We start from the raw sequence: 18,863 nt of genomic DNA, 5'->3' as shown, positions 1-18,863 counted from the left end.
CGTAGGAATGGGTTCAGGCCAAGGGAGGCAGATGTCCTATGAGGGTGGTGGGGCAAGTCACGCCATACCAATGCCCATCAGTCTGAACAAACTAAAGTACAGGCTGAGGACAGATACCTTCTGCTCCCCCAGGAACACAGACTGAGTTACACCAAAACCAATGGCAGGGGACCTTGCATGAACTAGGAACAGGTCATGGTTTGAAGGACACGCCAGAACAGCAGTGTCATGAGCCAGAGACCAAAGGCTAACCATTCATTAAGGTAGAATCAGCTGGGATATGTTGGCAGATACCTTTGACTGTCTTTCTCAAGAAGTAGTTCATCTGAAGACAGATGTAATGGACAGAGCAGGAGCCATGAGCTAACAGCTGAATGTGTGGTAGGGAAGGCAACAGACTACAGGGTCAGAATTAAATCTGGAAGGAAAAAAAAAAAAAAAAACTTTCAGTTGCTGCTGGGTAAGCAGTAAGATGTAGAGTCAAAACTGAAATTTTTTATTTATTCATGTGATGACACTACAGGTAACTGTAGTTAGAAAAAGTGTTCCAGACAAGAAACAAGAAAATTATTGCAGCCTTTCAGTATTAAAAAGATACCAGGAATTTATTATGCATACAGAGAAGAGAATCAGGCTACAAAAACACTCATTCATATAAAGAGAATTTGTACTGCTGCAGAAAGTTAATGACTTCAGATTGCTAAGAAAGGGAGTGGTCTGGGTATGCCATTTGCTTCAAGAAGTCTTGAAGAGCTCTAGAAAGAGACACAGCCTAAGATGCCACATTACTATTTAATTAGGCAATAGAGTTCAAAAGCTGCAGAGAAAATTAAATGAGCACTATGTGGCTTCCTTGCCATAACATACCTTCCCAACAGGAACCAAGACAAGCCTCAGCCACAAAAGAATTTACAAGTTTACAACTAATATTTCAGATTTCACCACTGCCACGCCAAAGGACTAGAAGCAGGATTCAACTTCAGACAGGAACATTTGTTTCAGAAGCAAAGCTTAATTCCTCAGTTACCAGAAGAGAGGTGAACCAGATGTGTAATTTAAGGCACATTTCATAGAAGCAAATACAGAGGAAAAGCATTATTGCTATTCAACTAATTCTGGCCATCATTTGTACAGATTCGTTTATTTTCCTATAATACTTTCCACGTTGCAGTGAGAGACTCAAGTCTATTCATAAGAGATCAGTTATTGCAGACTCTCAGATGAAGCTAAGATTAGGTTCTAGAAGTTGTTCTCTGCCAGGAGGTTTATTAATGTGAGCGAAAGCAGGGTTATGGAGATGGTTATTAAAATGTATCAGGATTTCAATAACCATTTCAATGTCTCATGTCATAGAAGGTGCTGAAAGTCCCCTCATCCACACTTCTTTCTGAAATTAAAACAAAGGAAAAAATGAGAGAGGATGAAACAACACTTAGGAAAAGCAACATGAAGAGATCAGAAGCTTTTAATAGCTAAGATCCAAGAGGTTAAGACATTTAGTAAATTCCTGACAAAACCTCAAACCAGCCTGGTGTTACTTGAGCATTAATGGGCAGGGGAGATCATCCTGGAAAGTCCTACAGTCCTAGTTCCCAGCAGAAGTCACACTGCATTGAGTACCTGTTTCAGCATGGTAGGCTTTACTCATGTGGGGGTAAAGGTTGAGGAAAGAAACTCCCAAGAACCTTACTCTGAACAACCCTGTCTCTCCCACCCTCTGGTTTACAAGAAACAAGCCATGGCCATACCCAATAATGCTGTGTTTAAGTTATTAATAGGTTAGACTGTTGCGTCTATGAGAAGCAAGAGAACTAGCAGGACCTTGTTTCCAGGAAAGAATGAAGTAACTCACCAGCTCTTAGCAAAGGGCAGGGCTGCTGATCAAACAGCCTTGTTTGTTTAAGGCACTGCCTGTCTATTTTTACGTAGGAACGCTCAGCACCTCTCATCCACAGCAAACTGAGTAGACTTGGAAAAATTTATGAGCTTACACCATCGTTGTCATCTGTCAAAATACCAAATCCACGCAGACAAGAAGATGAAGAAAAGAGTATTAAGGTTGCATTTTTTTACCCTTCACCATAGGAAAAGCACAAACCAATGAGAGGAAAAGCAACAGACACACAGATCAGCAGGTGTTAATCAACTGTATGAGACCTAACTAGTTGTTATTTGCTTTAAAATAAAAGCTGCGGTAGAGTCACTTAGCTTCCAGGCAAAGAAAGCATACATGCAGCCTTTCAAACCACAGAAGTTCAGGAAGCAAAGGTATCCTCTCCCAGTATTTCCGATTTTCATTTCCCTATTAAACATGCTGAAAGGACAGCTGAACCTGCCAACATGCTTGAAAGCTAACATACCTACCAGAAAAGTCTTCCAGCCTTTATTCATGTAACAACTATCACCATTACCAGCAAGTACACTGTTTAATGACCATGCTGTTTTGCTTAGAGTGCTTCTGGATGATGAAAATAAGTTAACTTCCTACTGCAGATGCAGGCAGCTTGTTCAGCCCTGTGCCTAATGTTGCCTACAGGATTACACAATCAGAACCAACTCCTTTATGATTTACCTTTTGAAGCTAGCATCATTGACACTCACTGTAACTGACACTGTTTCTGTACCTTATCAGTTAGCTCTGCTTAGCAAGATTGACTGTGAAGTCTTCAGCTTCAGTTACAAGTTAGTACTGTCCGCAATCTTGTCTTTCCATTTATTCACTCATTTACTGCATTTGCACACACTTGTGCTTTGTAGTATTTATATAGAGACTCACAGACAGCACCCCCAAGTATGACGTTAAGCCTTTAGCAAAGGAGGGACAGATCTCAAGGTTTAGTCTCTGTGTGGCAGGCAATTGCCTGAATCAACTATAAGAAAGCTAAAAGCAACTGGCTATCAACAGTCCTGCTCACCTTTATTAACCAAGAGGACAGGTTACTATTTTGCAATATAATTTACTCCCAGGAGTATGAAGCTGATAGATGTGACCCTGGAAAAGAAAACATGTTCTTTGATGCTCATGCAGAAGCACTACATGAAATTGAAAAGTAAAACTTTTGGCACCTTGTCAGCTCTGCCATCCTTACCAATACATTAAGAAGTTTCTGTTGTAGTGGCTGTTAGTCTACACAGATGCCCAAGTGTGAACTGCTAGCATTTTTTAATCTGGTCCCCAGGTGGATTTTATTTGAAATCACTGGAGGCAGTCTTGCTCCTCTGCTTCTCCACTACTCCAAAGAAAGTTTGATGACTAGTACTATAGAAGTGAGATCAATACATTTGAACACATTTTGTCAAAGAAAGAGGTTGAGGCATTTAGTAAAGCCAGGATTAATAAGAGAAAAGACATAATCTAGAAAGAACAGAAAGAGCCAGATTTAGACATTTAGCAAGTAAACTCCTAATGGCTCTGAAATACAATACTGACCAGCTGCAGAACACAGATAGCAAAGATGAATAAGGGGTAAAGCAGGAACAATGTTACTCTGCACTATCAAAAACCAGCTAGGAAATACACACGCAGTGGAAGCTGGAAAGAAGAATCAGCTTCTCTGCTACTCACGTAAATCTGAATGGAGAAAAGGCACAGAATTTAATCTTCCCTACAACACTATAAATTTAAGCTATGGAAAGTCAAAAAATATGAATACGGTCAGATGTCATGAAAGCAAAGTGACAATACCCAGGAAAGGAGATCAAATGTCCAGCACATGTAACCATGCCCCAAATGTATTATGTTCTCAGACACACTGTAATCAAAAAGATCAAGAAAATAGTTTGTTCTTAAGGGTGAATTATCAATCAAGGCTCAAAAAGAAAAACAATACCCATTTGCTGACTGTTGAAACCACACATCAGGTCAGCAGCTTCCCAAAGCTTTATGGGTTCCTTAAACTAAACTCCCCACTCACACCATTTGGTCTTCTCCTCCAACGCCACCACAGAGGACAGATTGCTGCAGGGCAGGTAAGGCCATCATGCCTCACCATACCCATGAGCTTCCAGCCACCTGACTGCACTCAAAAGCATTCAGTGACAAGTGAGAGCAAGGCACCACTCAAATCACAAACCTTTGAGAGCAGTGGGCAGCACTGAAGGCAGTCAGGTAGCTTAGCGTTGTGACCAACCACATAACCCCCATGTTCTCACTTACAGCAAGGAAGGCTCGAGTCAAGCACAGTAAACACTGAAGACGTCCTGCAGCGTACTTGCAACTTTACACTCTCCAGCCTTTGCTATATTTCATAATTTGGGAATATATCTATTACATAATTTTTTTTGTGTTCCCGTATGGAAAATTAAAATGCCATCAGAAATGAATCGCTTTTCTCCTGCCTACCTAAGGCAGATACTCAAGCAGACAAACTCAGAAGCTGATCTTAAAGCCTGTAGCTGTACTAACATTCACTACCTTGGTTCATCTTTGTCACACTCTTCTGGCTGTATAGTCTGGCAACATTTCCACATACTGGCAAGAGTTGTGAGCTCAGCTGGGGCCAGCTGAAGACAGGTGCCTGTTGCAACACACCTTGCTTCTCGCCCCGTGTTTCTACAATCACCACCACAGAGCTTTTACTTGAGAAACCTTTTACGAAAAGATGGGACTTAGAGCTATTACAACTGTCTGTTATCTTCTGCCTGTTGGGGGGTAAACTTGAACACACTCTTCAACACACAACCCGCAGATCACTGCTTTGACCTCTGCCTATCCAGACAGTTCCACATAAGGAGCTGAATAAGCTGCAAAATAAACCTGAGAAAACAAGAGGTCAGGGCTGCTTTTTGTTGGGGTTTGGAGGGTGGGGGGGGTAGGTGGGTGCGTGCAGGGGTGAGTTTGTAAAAGAAAGAAGAAAAAAAAAAACAAGTCAGTTCCTGGTCTAGTTCACAGCCTGTCTAGGCAGACAGTTGTATCAGCATAACCAAGTGAACTGCACATCAGGATGCTGCAGCAGAGACAAGTAGCAGGAGTTGCAGTCCCACAGCTAGCCTTGTTCCTAAAGGCTTTGTAGTTGTTGGCTCTAGGTTTCACGATGTATTTAAAACTCTCCCAAGTGGAAGTTACTTCCATATCAACTCTCCCAGCCAACTCCTTATCCACTAGTCATTTTGCTAGCTGCTGTGGACTTGTACATCAGCTACAGCTCTTTCTTCTGTTTGGCTAGTAAGAGTGGGAAGACTGGAAGCTGGGCATTGTGTAAGAAGAGGTGAGTAGCTGGAAAGTAAAGAGATTCCCCACCTCACACAGGAAGGGATGTTAGTATCACAGTTTCATTTTATTTCCTAGAAAGAAAAGAAAAAAGCAGTCCAAGGGTACAGCACTTAGCAGTGACACTTCCTACTCTTGGATATAATACAGCTCTCTCCGAGGTATGGATAGTCAGAGGAGGGGACTATCCAGAACTACTCTGCTTAATGAAATGTATGTGAGAGATTGGGACAGACTATTTGGGTCCCAGAGAATCCACACTGGAGCAGAAAAAAGCCATTAAAAAATCCTTAAGGGAGTGTGTGGCTCTGCACATGAAACTGGCAGCAAGATAAGAGAGGACTTAAGATGGGTAGCAACCTCATCCAGGTTCAGCACAGAAATTCATGCTCAGAAACTATCACTAAAAAATCCTTCTGCTAGAGACCAGCAGGATGACTGAGAGACCTCCTGGGTTTTACAGCAGTAAAGAGACACATGCAATCCCCAAATGAGGAAAGTTATTCCCAGTAGACAAAGGATCATTCTGTGAGACCCTGATGAAACCACATCTCAAACACACCATGCAGCAGGACTAAAGGAAGAGAGGAACGAGGATGGCCACTGCAGCCCAGAGCCTATTTCCAGACGTGAACCTGAAAACCTGGTTTGATCTGAAAGGCAAAACAAATGCCAAGGCAGAAACGCTGTTCTTGAGGGAAGCTAGGACACAACATTGGCACATGAGTATAAGCTGGCCATGAGTAAGTTAATGCTGGAAGTTACATGCAATCTGATTTCAAAAAAGCCAACAGCTGAGAAGTGAAAAAGAAACTAAACACGAAAGCCAACCTTTAAGTTGAAGCACAGTGCACTTACGAAAAGGACTCTGACGTGTTAGCAGAAGCTCCCTGATGTCAGCCATCAGCACAGTTCAGCCTTTTCATTCAGCTGCAACACACTGATGCAGTTCTGGGGCAGGCTCAATACACCAGTGCTGTACTCCAGAGAGCAGAACACGCTCAGCTCCTTCCTGATTCACATTCAAAGATCCTTGCATCTTTCATGCACTAACAGGAACTTGCCTTTTACTGTAAGAGGGAGCAGAAGAGGGAATTCCCCAGCTTCCCGAGCCCTTTTTTACTGTTTGTACTGCGTACAGTCCTTAGTAGAAAGGCTGAGTAGAGGAAAACTGATGTAAAAACTAAATTTTCAAGCAGGATTTACCCTGCACTGGAGCCAAGAGACAACTTTGGAGTTGCTGGTGATGAGGAGAACAAATCCCACCCAGCTCCTCTCCTCCTACACTCAGGGAGGGCCAGCAAGCAGATAAGACACTCACCTGGGGCAGGGGTATGAACCTGGGGTACCTCTCTACACCTGCATTCACTGCTGGGACCCTGAAATGGGGCAGGGATTTCCCTGACCTCCTCCTTTCTCCTTTCCTCACTTAAGTTTCATTCCCACCTTTGAAAAACCTCACCCGATAAAAGCATCAGCAGAACGGGACCTTTTCTGAGAAAATTCAAACTACCTATGTCTGCTAATAGAAGCAAATGTTCCTGCCCCTCCTGAACACAGCCTAGCTCAGCTCGGGATGGAGGAAGGTACAATCAACAAGTTTCTATGCCAGAGCTTGAAAAGTTTACACCAGAAGAGGGAAAGCAAAAGCACTTGCTCTGTTCACCCAAACCAGAAGCACAGAAGTTTATGACAGAACGTGAACTTTACCAGCATGGAGTTTAAAAAAAAAAAAAGAAATCGGGGGAAGGAGAGGACAGAGAGACCCCAAGGTGCAGGTTTTTCTAGCGCATATTGCTGATGACTTACTGACAAGGGGCATCAGAGAGACGGTACGGTAGCAGGGCAGTGGCAAAGCCCACTTTCAGAAATAAAGTAAGAAAGCCAGCACCACGGCTGGTGTCAAAGCAGCAGGCTCCAGCTCCGCCGCCCCCGGCCCGGAGCCCTCCCCGGGGTGACACCCGCTCGCCCGCCCGGGGGTGGGGGGAGCGCTCCCTACCCGAGATGGTCTCCTGGTAGCCCTTGGTGAAGAACTGCATGGCGGTGGCTGCCCTCCAGGGCGTCTTCAGCAGCCCCTGCCGCTCGGGGTCCTCGCCCAGCGAGCGCAGGATGGTGGTGTAGGCGGCCGCCAGGCTGGGCAGGCTCAGCTCGTTGTCCTCCTCGCTGCGGGGCCGCTCGCCCCGCCAGCCATCCCCGCTACTGCCGCCGCCGCCGCCGGGGGGGACGCGCGGCTTCTCGGCGCCCGCCGACGGGGAGGCGGAGGGCGGCGGCCTCTCCTGCCGCGCGTACCCGTTACAGCTCCGCGCCGCCTCCATGGGCCCCGGTAGGGCCCGGCCGGCCCGTCGCCGTGCGGGCAGCGCGCTGTGGCGGAGCCCGTCGCCCTCAGCGCTCCCGCCCGCCGCCGCCACCTCAGCCCTCAACCCGCCGCCGCCTCAGCGCTCCCGCCCGCCGCCTCAGCCGCCCGCTTTATACCGCCCGCGCCGCTGCCATTGGCCGCCGCCGCCGCGACGTCACCCGCTGTGTCATGAGCCGGCCGGTCTCAGCCCGCCGCGGCGGGGCGGCGCGGGGAACCGGGGGGGGGGGGGCATCCCCCGGGCGGGGGCCGCCGGCTGAGGCGCTGGGCTGGGAATACGGGGGGTCGACCCCCGAGCCGCTGTCGGGGAGCCCCCTTCCATCGCTCCAATGCCGGGAACGTCGGTGGGGAGCCCAGGGCGAGCGGCAGAGCCGCTCCGGCGGGGGATGGATGGGGAAGGTCCCGCTGGGATGCGGGTCCTTGCCCTGCGCAGCAGGTCCCAACATCGTTCTCCATTTTCTCTTCATCCTCTCTCAAACTTCGAGAGCTGGTCCTTTTCCCACCAGGGTGATGCTGGCGCATCCCGCTCAGTAGCTCCCTGGTGCTGCTGGAATGCCATCATAACCGTTCTGGGGTGCTTTGAGTCGCTGGCGGTGGGATGCATCCACCAGAAAGATCCCGGTTGTGGGTTTATCCTCCTTCGTGACAATCCCTACCACTTCATCACGGCTGGATTTCAGTCCCTTCAAACCTATGAGCTCCGCAGACACCTTCCTGCTGAACGGCTCATGTGCCCCCATGTTTTCATTTTCCCACCTGTGGCTCTGGAAACGCGCCGTCTCTGATGATGGAGACCAAATATTTTGGGGTTTCCGCAGGGATCTGGCTGGGATGTCACCCCTGCCAGCGGTTTGAGTATGCTCCAAACACTTTGGGGCAAATGTGGCAGACAGAGCACGGCTCATCTTTGCCAACAGCAGCCATCAGCCCTTTCTGCCCCAGCCCCGCGTAGGGTTCAAATGTGGGCGAACAAATAAATGCCAGGGCGGGTGGTTTGGAAGGGAGGTCCCCTCCGGCTGAAGCTATTCTGGGATTTTATGAGATAGAAACTGAGTCTCAAGGTTCAGCTGAGCGTAGGGTGTATGCTCCGTCACCCGTCAGCCCAACCGCGAGTGAGGTAACTAATATTTTCTGGATTGCCGTCAAAATAAATGGCTGAGATGCTAAGGGACGCAGCAAAGCCCTCTCTTTTCACACCCGATCTGTCCGTAAGGCAGCAGGGACAAATTCTCCCCCCTTGTGCCTAGGAAATGGTAAATTGCTGGGGAGATAAGGAGGGGAAGGAGCTGTCGGAGGGATGGGGCACGGAGCATGACTCACTGGCTTTCCTCCGTCTCCTCCTGGCGCAAGAGCTACGTTTAACCAAGACAAGCAAAAAAAAAAAAGGGGGGGGGGGAACCCCCGGCAGCAGTAACGCGCTCCACATTTATCATTCAGTTTCCGATCACAGGTTTTACCAGAAGAGAGCCAGGATGACTCAGGTGAAATCAAGGGGCCGGCGCTGGCCTGCAGCCAGCCAGGCTTTACTGCGGTTTTATTGCCCGGGGCTCCGATTAGGAACAGAAACTGCCGTACCGGAGGATTTGAAGCTCTGAACTCTGTCCCTGCTCCTCCCCAGACACCCACCGAGGTGGAGCTGGGTACCTCGCATCATCTCCCAACCCTCTGAGGATGTCCAAATCCTCCGTATAAACTAGATGGGTTCCCTTACTAGAAACGTGCAAAAAAATGTTCATGGGACTCGGCAGAAGGACTACCGCTTTCATTTGGATCCAGACCAAGCTGACACGGTTCAAAGGGTTGGGTAGCATTTCTTAGGAGCTACAAACCACTGAGACCTAATCATCCATATGAAAAAGGGGCTAGTAAAGCCCATCTAAGTATGTTGGTAGTCTTTGCTACCTTTATTTTCTTGGAAAAGAAGAAGATAAGCTCCCTCCAGAGTCACCCCGGACTTTATAACAGTCTGAACTCAGCAGCCGTGGGAGTTGGTTGTAATTTTTCTCCTATTTATGGGGGGAGAAGGGCGCTTGCCAGCCTGTTTGCTAGCGTGAGCACTGTGTGGATGCGCAGAACACCACTTTTTCTGGGTATGTTTGAGCAGAGGTCGCACACGCGGGAGCTGATGCCGGCAGTTCTGCTAACAGCATTTGCAAACACGGAATTATTAGGCTTAGGTAATTTAGGTATGTGTCAGGATGTGTTATGACGCAGACCAATTTCCAGCCATGGCAAAGTCCTCTCCCTCTGAAACGCCAACCCACGTGGGCTGGGTAAGCAGAAGCGCTAATGCTTGGCCTTTTTTTTTTTTTAAAGTAACTTATGATAATATTTTATTGATTGTTCCTTATTAATTACACCCCATATTCTCATGTAGCCTTCACAAGAAATTTTTCTTTGCTATTTCGGATTATATCCAAAAAAAGCAAAACACAGGCTATAAAACAGAAGCGTGGCAGACAGTACCGTGCAAGGTTGTTAAAGGATACTCCGGATTTCCTAGAGGGAATCTGCCCTGTTTCTCTTTCCTGTGCTCACTCAGAGCTTGGGGGTTATTTTCACTGTTCAAAGATTGAAGAGAAATTATTAAAAAGCAACAAAACAGGGAGTGCAAAAAGCCCTGAGGCTGTAAGTTGAATTGTTTGCAGATCTAGAATAAGGTCTAGAGCAGGTGAAAGCCCAGCGCATCTGTTGGAGGGTACCTGGGGGGTCCCTGCGAGAGCCAGGGGATGCTGCTGGGTGCCAAGGTGGGGGCACGCAGGTGCGTGGTCCGTGGTAAAGCCCATCAGAGGCCTCTCTCGTCTTGGAAAGTAGGGAAAATACAAAATATTCAGGCTCCAGCTCCTTGACCCGTTGTAGTTGGTCAAGCTTCCCCACGGTTTCGGTGGCATTGAGTGGGACCTGGCAGGGAGGGGCTGGAGCATCGTTCCCTGCGTGCCCGAGATGTTCCTCAGGGTTTGAAGAGCGTGGTCTCGAAAGAAACCGCTCCACGCCAAGCTGGCTAGGGATGAAGAGACCCTGGGCAGTCTTCGCTGGGTCAGATGAAGCCATCTAAAAGGTGTTTCAAGGGCAATTTCTGCGCTGACAGCTGCTAAAAGGCTGAGATAAATCACGTACAAAAGACGCTTATTTTTCCTTCATTGACTATAAAGCGGGAGCATTCGGGACTGGGCTCAGAGCTTGAAGTCAGAGATGATGAATTCCACCTTCTCAAACCGTCTGTGTCGACCCAGTGTATCATTAACAGCTCAAGCAGGAAGAGAGCAATGCAGATCGATTCTGCTATTAACATTAAGCCAGAACGTGACCCGAACGTGATCCTCAAATAACAGCTGTGCCCACGGCGGCGATGGATAGCAACGTCGCAGCCTACTGACATCCTTCCCATGCCCTGGAAATACAGCTTGGGATTTATCAGCCCCTGGAATCACAGTGCGTCAGTTTAAAGAGTGAATCATGAGCAATTTAATTCTATTACCCGGAATAACAAGCAAAATTGATTAGAGGCTCCTAAAATACTAATCTCTTCCAGGGGGATTTGTTGCTCTGTAAGGACAGAGGATCCCCAAGGTCTGAGGGGTCTTCTGCAGATGCGATCTGCATTTTAACTTCCCTGATAAGGTCTCACACTTGAGAGCTGAAACTAGAAGTGAAGGCAGCAGTTTTGCCCTGCCCCAGCTTTCCTTTCATGCCTTCACGGAGCAAGGACACAGGATCTCACACCGATGGACTGCTCCAGCCTTTGCTTCCCGAAATTTGGAAAACTTCAGAGGGATGACCCGGGCAGGCTGTAGGAGGCAAATTCATATTTATGCTTTTAAGAAGGTGAAAACAGCCGTATAATACAAGTCTCCAGGATCCTGTGGACCTGTACCCCGTTTCCGACGGGAGCTATCTGACATCATCCAGGGCGATCTCTAGGTCCCTCCAGCCCATTCCTAAACCAAGGGCGTCTTTTGATTCACACGCCGAGCAGACGGGAATAGCAGCTATGTCCCTGCATCGCTCCCCTCAGTTGCTTCTCACCGTTATTACCCCAAAATCGATAATGAGATTTGTAGACTGGACTGTTCCCTGGCAACACGTGGCTTGAAACTATTCCTGCTAATTTTCTCTGCCATTCATGTCCAATTGAGTCCAGCATCAAGTGGCTCTTTTCACAGCCCGGGTAGGTATTCGTGTTTTGCCTGCTTTTAAGAAAATGAATTACTATTAAATTTATACGGCAGCATTCAGCTGAGCACGTTTAGTGCATCAACCGGGAGGAGAGAGGAGAAGCCAGGTCTGCTGTTCTCCATCAAAGACCTCTACTGCATGAGACACCCGACCTTCTCATAGGCAATTCTCACCGCTGTTGTCTTCTCCTTGGACTAGCCAGCCAGCACCACCAAGTTGAGTCACTCCATGACCATCACAGTTACATTCTTTGGAAAGAAGTTGAGGTGCATTTTATAGCCAAAAGATGTTTGAGAGGGGAGAGCTTGTCCAAATACAGGCTCTCCTTTACCCGGCTCCACCCCAAGCATCCAGACTGGTTGAGTTTTGCTGACTTTCCCACCCCAAAACCGTTCCCTGTTGGTATCAACTTTCTTTTACTGCCTACGAGGTAAGAAACTCTCCCAACTGGAGTCACCAAGCTGCCCCGGCTTGGCACACCATTGGAGCTGGTGACAACCGCAGAGCTCCGTGAAGGCGACTTCCACCCGCTTCGTAAAGCAAATCTTCGTTTGACTCTGATGGCATTGCTCACTCCTGCAGCAACAAAGGGAGAAGTTATAACCAACAGTTATTAATTTTCTAATCAGGGAACGCAATTCCAAACAAGCCATGGGAACTTCGCTTTAGGTGGATGCAAATCCTCAGTGAGGGACAAAGCAGAAGCCCTGGAGAACCGATGGCTCCCTAACCAACATCAGCGGAGCTAACCCAAGGATGGACCAGGTTTGCTGTGGAAACTAGAGACACAGGGCATCCCCAGAAGCCAAGAGGAGACATCTTTCTTCCCTAATGGAGACAAGTATCTTAATTAGAGTTGCATTGCCACAAAGTGTTTGCTATCACACTCCAGTACCAAATACTTGCGATAAAGTTGTCGGATGTTGTGCTGCAAATAGACCTTCTAATCTCACCCCTACCTACACTGAAAACAACAATTTAAAAAGTTAAAATTCCTGCTATGAAAGGCAGCAATCACCTTCACACCACTTACTAGAAAACAGCTACCGCTCTGTGCTGTGTACCACACGTACTCGGCATCCTCGCCAGAGGCTGCTTGTCGCTGGGATTTAAAGCGCAGCCGAAGAAAACTCTCCAAATCCAAAATAACACAAGTTGACACGGATTCATGACATGCGAAGGGGAGAGAGATTTCTTTGTCAGGATTTGGCAGCACACACCATTTAAAAAAAAAAAAAAAAGAGTAAGGTATGCAAAACATGATTTCAGCGATGTTGTTGGAGCTGCAGCATCACCTGCCCACTCCGAGCCCGGCAGCGAGGGACAGGCAGCCCTAAGTAGCTCAGGTAGAAAATGAAACACCATGGGAAGAGTGCTTTCCTCCCCCAACGTACGTGTCATCCTCCTCCAAGCTCAACTCGTACCTGATACAGCAACACGATGCTCCGAAGGCGAACGAGGCTTTTTGCATTGGTTTTATCAGTTCAGCTCAGCGGTGTCGCGGCGTTGGTGTTTTCTGTCATAGCAAAACTATATTACGGAGCAAGTGCTGGGAAAGCCAAAGAAAATATTCTTTAGGAGGTGAGCGGATATTTTATTTATTTATAGCACAAATGTTCTTTCTCTGAATAAATGCCGAGCTTCCTGTGGATCCGGCGCTCCCTCTGAAGTCCAACAGGTTAGCAACACTCCAGCATACCTAGTAGGTAATTTATAGATGGTTTTATAAGACAAAGGGCTTGAAACGCTCTGTCAGCTGCAGAACAAGGGAGGCGGGTATTTGCTACTTTGCATTATATCCCCCCTGAAAAGCTGTCGGACCCTGCCCATCATTTTGGGACTATTTTTGTTGGTTTTTAGTAGCTGCATCTTTCCAGCAAGGAGCATCTCTGGGTTAGGTATGGAGCAACAGCAGCAACAGAGGTAACTGAAAAAGATGCCACACGCACAAATATTCAGCAATATTCTTTTTTGCAGACTCCATCACCTGCTATCTGTTTTCATACGCTACTTTTTTAACATGACTTTCTTCTTCAGAAAAAGTGCAGGAGAAAGGGATTTTTTTTAAAGTCAAATGACACCATGAAATGGAAGAGGACGACAGACTCGGACGCAGAGAGCGACGAAGAGAAGGCACTTTATTCTCCCGAGATTTGAAGAGGAATGGCAATAATCAGGTAGGGGAGTTGGGGTTGGGTTTAGACACAGCAAAGCTTTTCAGCACAGCAACACGGAGAGCACAGTCACAGCAGAGCCCCGGCGGTGGGTCAATAGCCGGAGCCTTTCAAATCTGATCCAAAGATGGGGTATTTCTGCAGTGCAATCCTCCCTCTCTGGTTTTCTGAGCACCGTAGGAACAACCAACATCAGGCAGGTTCCTTGACACAGTTTCCAGGTTGGCTTTTCTAAAAATACCTGGTTTTCCAGCAGAAAGACGGCAAATTCAGGACAAACAAGCATTTCTGAAGACTTCAGTGAAATTCTATTAAATTCTTTAGGGAGCATCTTTAAAAAAAAAAAAAACCAACAAAACAAAACCAAACAAACCAACAAACCAGCTAGCAGAGATTTAACTGTTTTCACTTGAAAATCCATTCCATGTTTTCTGTTCATTTTCGGTTTGGCATTTAATTTCCACCTGAATTGAAAGTTATACTTAGTGCTGTCCCACCGGTGCTTTTGCCGGATGAGCGCGCCCCGCTCCCAGCCGGCTCAGCGCAGCTCCCTGGAAGGCTCCAGGTAATGGAGGGTGTATTTGTAGCTCTGCCCGGAGCTGTGTAATAGAGCAAAACCTGTCTTTGATGAAAGAAAAGTAACAGCAGCCTATGTGGGAGATGATCCTCCCAGCATAAAAGCAGCCGGGTACTTGCTTCCATGATCTCGATAGCCCCTATTTGCTGTTTATTTTATTGCTGTGGACAGCAGCAACTGTCATAATTAAAAATCAGTGCTGCAATCACTGTCACGGCCACGCAGCTCCGATGCAAAATTTCAAATCTGATGTTGGAACCAGTTTTGCCACCGCTAACCAGCCGTGGGGGGAGCAGCGAGATCCTGACCATGACCCCAAGGCTGCAGACGTCGGGTCTGATGAAACCCACAAGCATTATACGGCAAAAATTAAGCCAGGAGAAAAGCAAACAGGAACCAGGGACATGGGGGATGGTGCCCAACATCCCCAGAGATTTCCATGAAACCATCCACTAAATCCAGGAGCCTCCCTTTAAACAGACCTTTGGCGTGTTTGTTCAGAAGAGCGGCATGATCGCAAACGTCCAGCTCTCAGAAAACTCTCATGGAAGTTTCCTTTGGATGTTTCCTCCCTCCTACAGGAGCCAAAAGGACTTTGGACGTTTTGTGGGACCAGCTGTTTGCAGCAGCGGATACCTGCCCACCTCTGTTGTAGAACAGAAACAGTACCGGATTTGTGCCTGTAGTCTGAAGCAAAGCACAGCCTGCACAGCAGGGACGGCGGACAGACACGGTCCCAACCGCCAGAAGCACAACCAAGCTTCAATATCCTGAGCCCAACGTATAAAATATCTTGCTCAAGTAATTTTACGCAGCCTTTCTATAGAAGCCCTGAGGAATCGCTCAAAAAGCTGGCTTAACTTACTGCGGAGGGTGACTTACCTTCTCACACCTGGCCTGCAGAAAGGGCACCTGACAGGCAGCTCAGCTTGAGCACGGATTATCTGCACGTAGCGGAAAAGACAGCCCATCCGTTCACACCCAGCCCAGCTCCCAGCACCGCGGTCAAGATGCTCAAGTCGTCATCAGAAAGGCCTAGTCTAGCTGAAAGAAAACATTACACAGCTCACCAAGCTCATAGTGATTTTTCTATCAGGATGTTTTTCTTGCCAATGCAATTCCATTTTTCTCCAATACACCCAAACGTGGAAATACGCTTTACTGCCTCAAAATAAATCCCAGTCTCTGATACAATCGTTTCTTTCCAAAGAACGTAGAAAAATCACTATAATATGCCACTACTCTCCTGAACTTCCTCCATTATGTCAATACAGAAAATTAATTATCACTTACGTTAATTATTACATGCTGTCTACTATCGGCATTAAACAAATAAAATGTGTAACAATATGTAAGAACTGTGGATGAAAAAAAGCATTTAAATTGACAAGTCTTCAGGTTTTTCTCTATTTGTATTTACCATCTCTGGTTGACATCATGACCCCTGTTTTTTCACATTCAGTGAAAACAGGAGCTGTTTTCTCCAAAATGACCTACAACAATTGCTAAAAAAGTCTAGCAAAACACCTCTTACACTAAGATTTAGTGGCTTTTACAGAAATCTCACTGAATCTTCAATCTACAGATTTCAATGTTAAAAATGTGTTTTAAATGAAGAGTCATTTGCCTTTTCAGTAATAATATGAAGAGGAACGAAAAAAAGAAAATGATGAAAGGATGTGTAAACCCAGGGGAAAAAAAAATAAATTAAGAACTCTTCGGTCTCAGTTGTTATGCTAAAGAGTTAAATTATTTTACCTTATCTTAAAAAAAAAAGTTTCAAAATTTGAGTTTGCTTCAAATACATTTACTAGACATACCGCATGTTCTCCAGAGAAGGGTAAATACGACTGCCTTATGACTTGTCGGCAGAAGTCTGTTTACTTTAATTACAAAAATTGCAAAGGAGACCACTACCTTAAAACAAAGAAACATTCACATTTTATTTTAAAAACAAACATTACATAAACCAATACAGAGATGTTCAAGTTCTGAGCACTTTCTGGACCCTGCTGAGGCACAGATTGGGAAAGTACATTTGCACAGTCTGGAATGGCTGGTTTTTGCACACCTGACCTTCCTAATTCCGCTTCTGCCCTGGTTTTCTCTCCCTGCCCGTATCGGGCTGCTCTCTGCCACTGTCACAGCCACAGATGTTGAAAATGCAGCTGAACACCAGCAACATGTTAAGCTATCTTCACCTCACTCCCATTTCCATGAGTGTCTTTCTCTTACAAGTGTTTGCAGCAGGCAGAAGGAATGGTATAGAAGCCATTACTTTGCCTTTCTAAAACCACAGGACAGCTTTTGGACGTAGTTTATCCTCCCCAAAATGATAAATCTGTATTTAGCATCAAATATTGCAAGCATCGAGGCACACAGCTACACAAAACTGTGTGGAACTGCTTCTAGGTAACAGGTTCCATGGGTATTAGTTTTGCTATCAAGCTTTATACTAGTAACTTGCAAAAGATCGGGAGAGTGGCTTCAACATTTCCCTCAAGAACTGATAATAAAATACTTTCTAAAAGACTATTTAGCAAGACACTCTTTTTGCTAGTGCTCTTTGAGCACGGCAGCAAATTTCTCAATACAGAGCTACCTAACATTTTCAGAAAACGGACGCTGAGAAGGTACCACATTATTTAGCTTTGCTTGAATGCAAAAGCTGACAATCTGACATTTGTAGATTGATCTAAAGGCTTTGGTTTTTTGGATAAATTTGAGTCCTCCGATTTTTGCTCCTGGTTCTTTTTCACTTCATCTTCATCAGCTGTGGGACGCTTTCGCTTTTTATCTTCTGCTAAATCGTTAACTGTTCCTCCTTTTGCTTTCTCAGTCCACACCTTTGAAGAAAGTACATCATTAAACAGAAAACTACAAATTAGGCCACAAACCTCACCACTATTTTATATACCTTACTCCTCTGATTCTAAGGAGGCACTGAAATAATCTGTTAAGAACTAATAAGGATCAAGTTAGGAACAATTTCCTCACTTTCCTTTTTTCTAACAACTTTCTCCTTCAAAACTCTACTTCATTTGAGCCTGTATATGAAATTGAAGCTCTTAATTGTCTTTCTGGACAAATAAGAAGCCCAAAAGGCCTTAAAACAAATTTAAGCCCCAATGAATTAAGCCTGGCTATGTCACTTTTAACTCCTTCCCTTCTCTTTTGTTATTTCTTCACTGACTACGTTCCTCTCACATGCCCCACTTTGGAAAAGCTGCTTTCTGTTATTACTTATTATTCAGACAGTTTATACTTTCATAAAGTATATGTCGTAGATCACGTCCCAATTCAAAACTGAAGTCCATGAAGATGGAGAACAGTAGAATTTAAAGAAAAAATTCCTAACCAAAAATAACCAAGGGATTCAGTGGGAGGAAAAAAATTCTCAAAAACCCAGAATTAGAGAATGTTTTCCTACCATTCTTTCTTCTGATGACAGCATTCTAAATCGACTCATGCCTTCTTTTATTACTTCTGCTTCATTCAGATCAGGATTATCTGTCAGAATGTTTGCTCGGTTCTCTTCTAGCCACATCTGGAATCCTGTCTTTGGTCTAAAACAAGCACACAAAAACTGTCCATTTAAGAAGGTTATAGGAAAACTATATCCCCCAAAACAACATTTCTAAACACCACCTAACTGGATTTTTTTGTTCTTGAAAGAAAAGACATATATAGTCAGCAGTCTGCTTTCTCCTATTGCAGTATGCTTAAAGAACATGCTGACAAGGCAAGACTAAGTCAAGCATTTTTATTAAAACTGTGATATATATGGAGATTAACATTTCAGTTTTAGAATGACAAAGCATAATGGTTCTCTTCCTTTCTGACAGGGTCCCATCAACCTAAAAATAGAGCACATATATTAGCATGTTTCAGCTAATCCTTGTCACAATTCTCCTTGCCACTTGTTTTAGAACATTATCTGTAAAGGTTAATGAAAAGAATGCTAGTCCAAATGAATAATAATTACCCTCATCTTCCTCAGTTAAATGAAGTCTAAATGAAACATGATTATAATAATGCAAGTTTCATGAGGACTGGGATTGTAAGAAAATACATCTGCTCCAGAGGAACAAGACAGATTAGAGTCTTAGCTAGGAAGAAACGTGCTCCTTAGGTGACAGAAGTTGTTTGTTTGTTTTCTTTTTTAAAAAACATGCTAAAATAAAGCTTTTACATTTTCACGTAAAACCCTTGGCTTTTAGACTTCCTTTGAGATTCGCTAGAGGTGTTTAAACTTTAAGTATTTCCTATACTTGGAACTGGCACAGCAGCATGGTTTCATTTACCATTCAAAGGTCATTATCAGATGCATAAGTAGTATCAAGGCAAAAATCGTTGCTTAGAGCCCTAAAATTA

General features: G+C 45.5%; 2 protein-coding genes across 3 annotated transcripts in view; both read right to left on the bottom strand.

Annotated features, from left to right (window-relative positions):
* The window catches only part of GCH1 (GTP cyclohydrolase 1), a 318,959-nt gene extending 311,435 nt beyond the window's left edge, over positions 1–7,524 (bottom strand). For both annotated transcript variants that reach the window (XR_007766516.1, XM_050897443.1), the window contains exon 1: positions 7,209–7,524. Coding sequence is in view for 1 of the 2 variants with exons in the window: in XM_050897443.1 (XP_050753400.1) it covers positions 7,209–7,524 (316 nt within the window). In the remaining variant the exon portion in view is untranslated. The remainder of the gene's footprint in view (positions 1–7,208) is intronic.
* Positions 7,525–16,407: 8,883 nt separating this feature from the next.
* WDHD1 (WD repeat and HMG-box DNA binding protein 1) overlaps positions 16,408–18,863 on the bottom strand; it is a 29,871-nt gene continuing 27,415 nt past the window's right edge. Inside the window, exons 25-26 of the mRNA XM_050897412.1 lie at positions 17,920–18,055; positions 16,408–17,335 (exon numbers count right to left, since the gene is read on the bottom strand). Of these exons, the coding sequence (XP_050753369.1) occupies positions 17,135–17,335; positions 17,920–18,055 (337 nt within the window). The 3' untranslated portion in view covers positions 16,408–17,134. The remainder of the gene's footprint in view (positions 17,336–17,919; positions 18,056–18,863) is intronic.

This window comes from Gymnogyps californianus, chromosome 5 (assembly GCF_018139145.2).
Source record: "Gymnogyps californianus isolate 813 chromosome 5, ASM1813914v2, whole genome shotgun sequence".
NCBI lineage: Eukaryota > Metazoa > Chordata > Aves > Accipitriformes > Cathartidae > Gymnogyps > Gymnogyps californianus.
The sequence above is the reverse complement of the archived record's forward strand: the minus strand, read 5'-3'. Positions and strand labels throughout refer to the sequence as shown.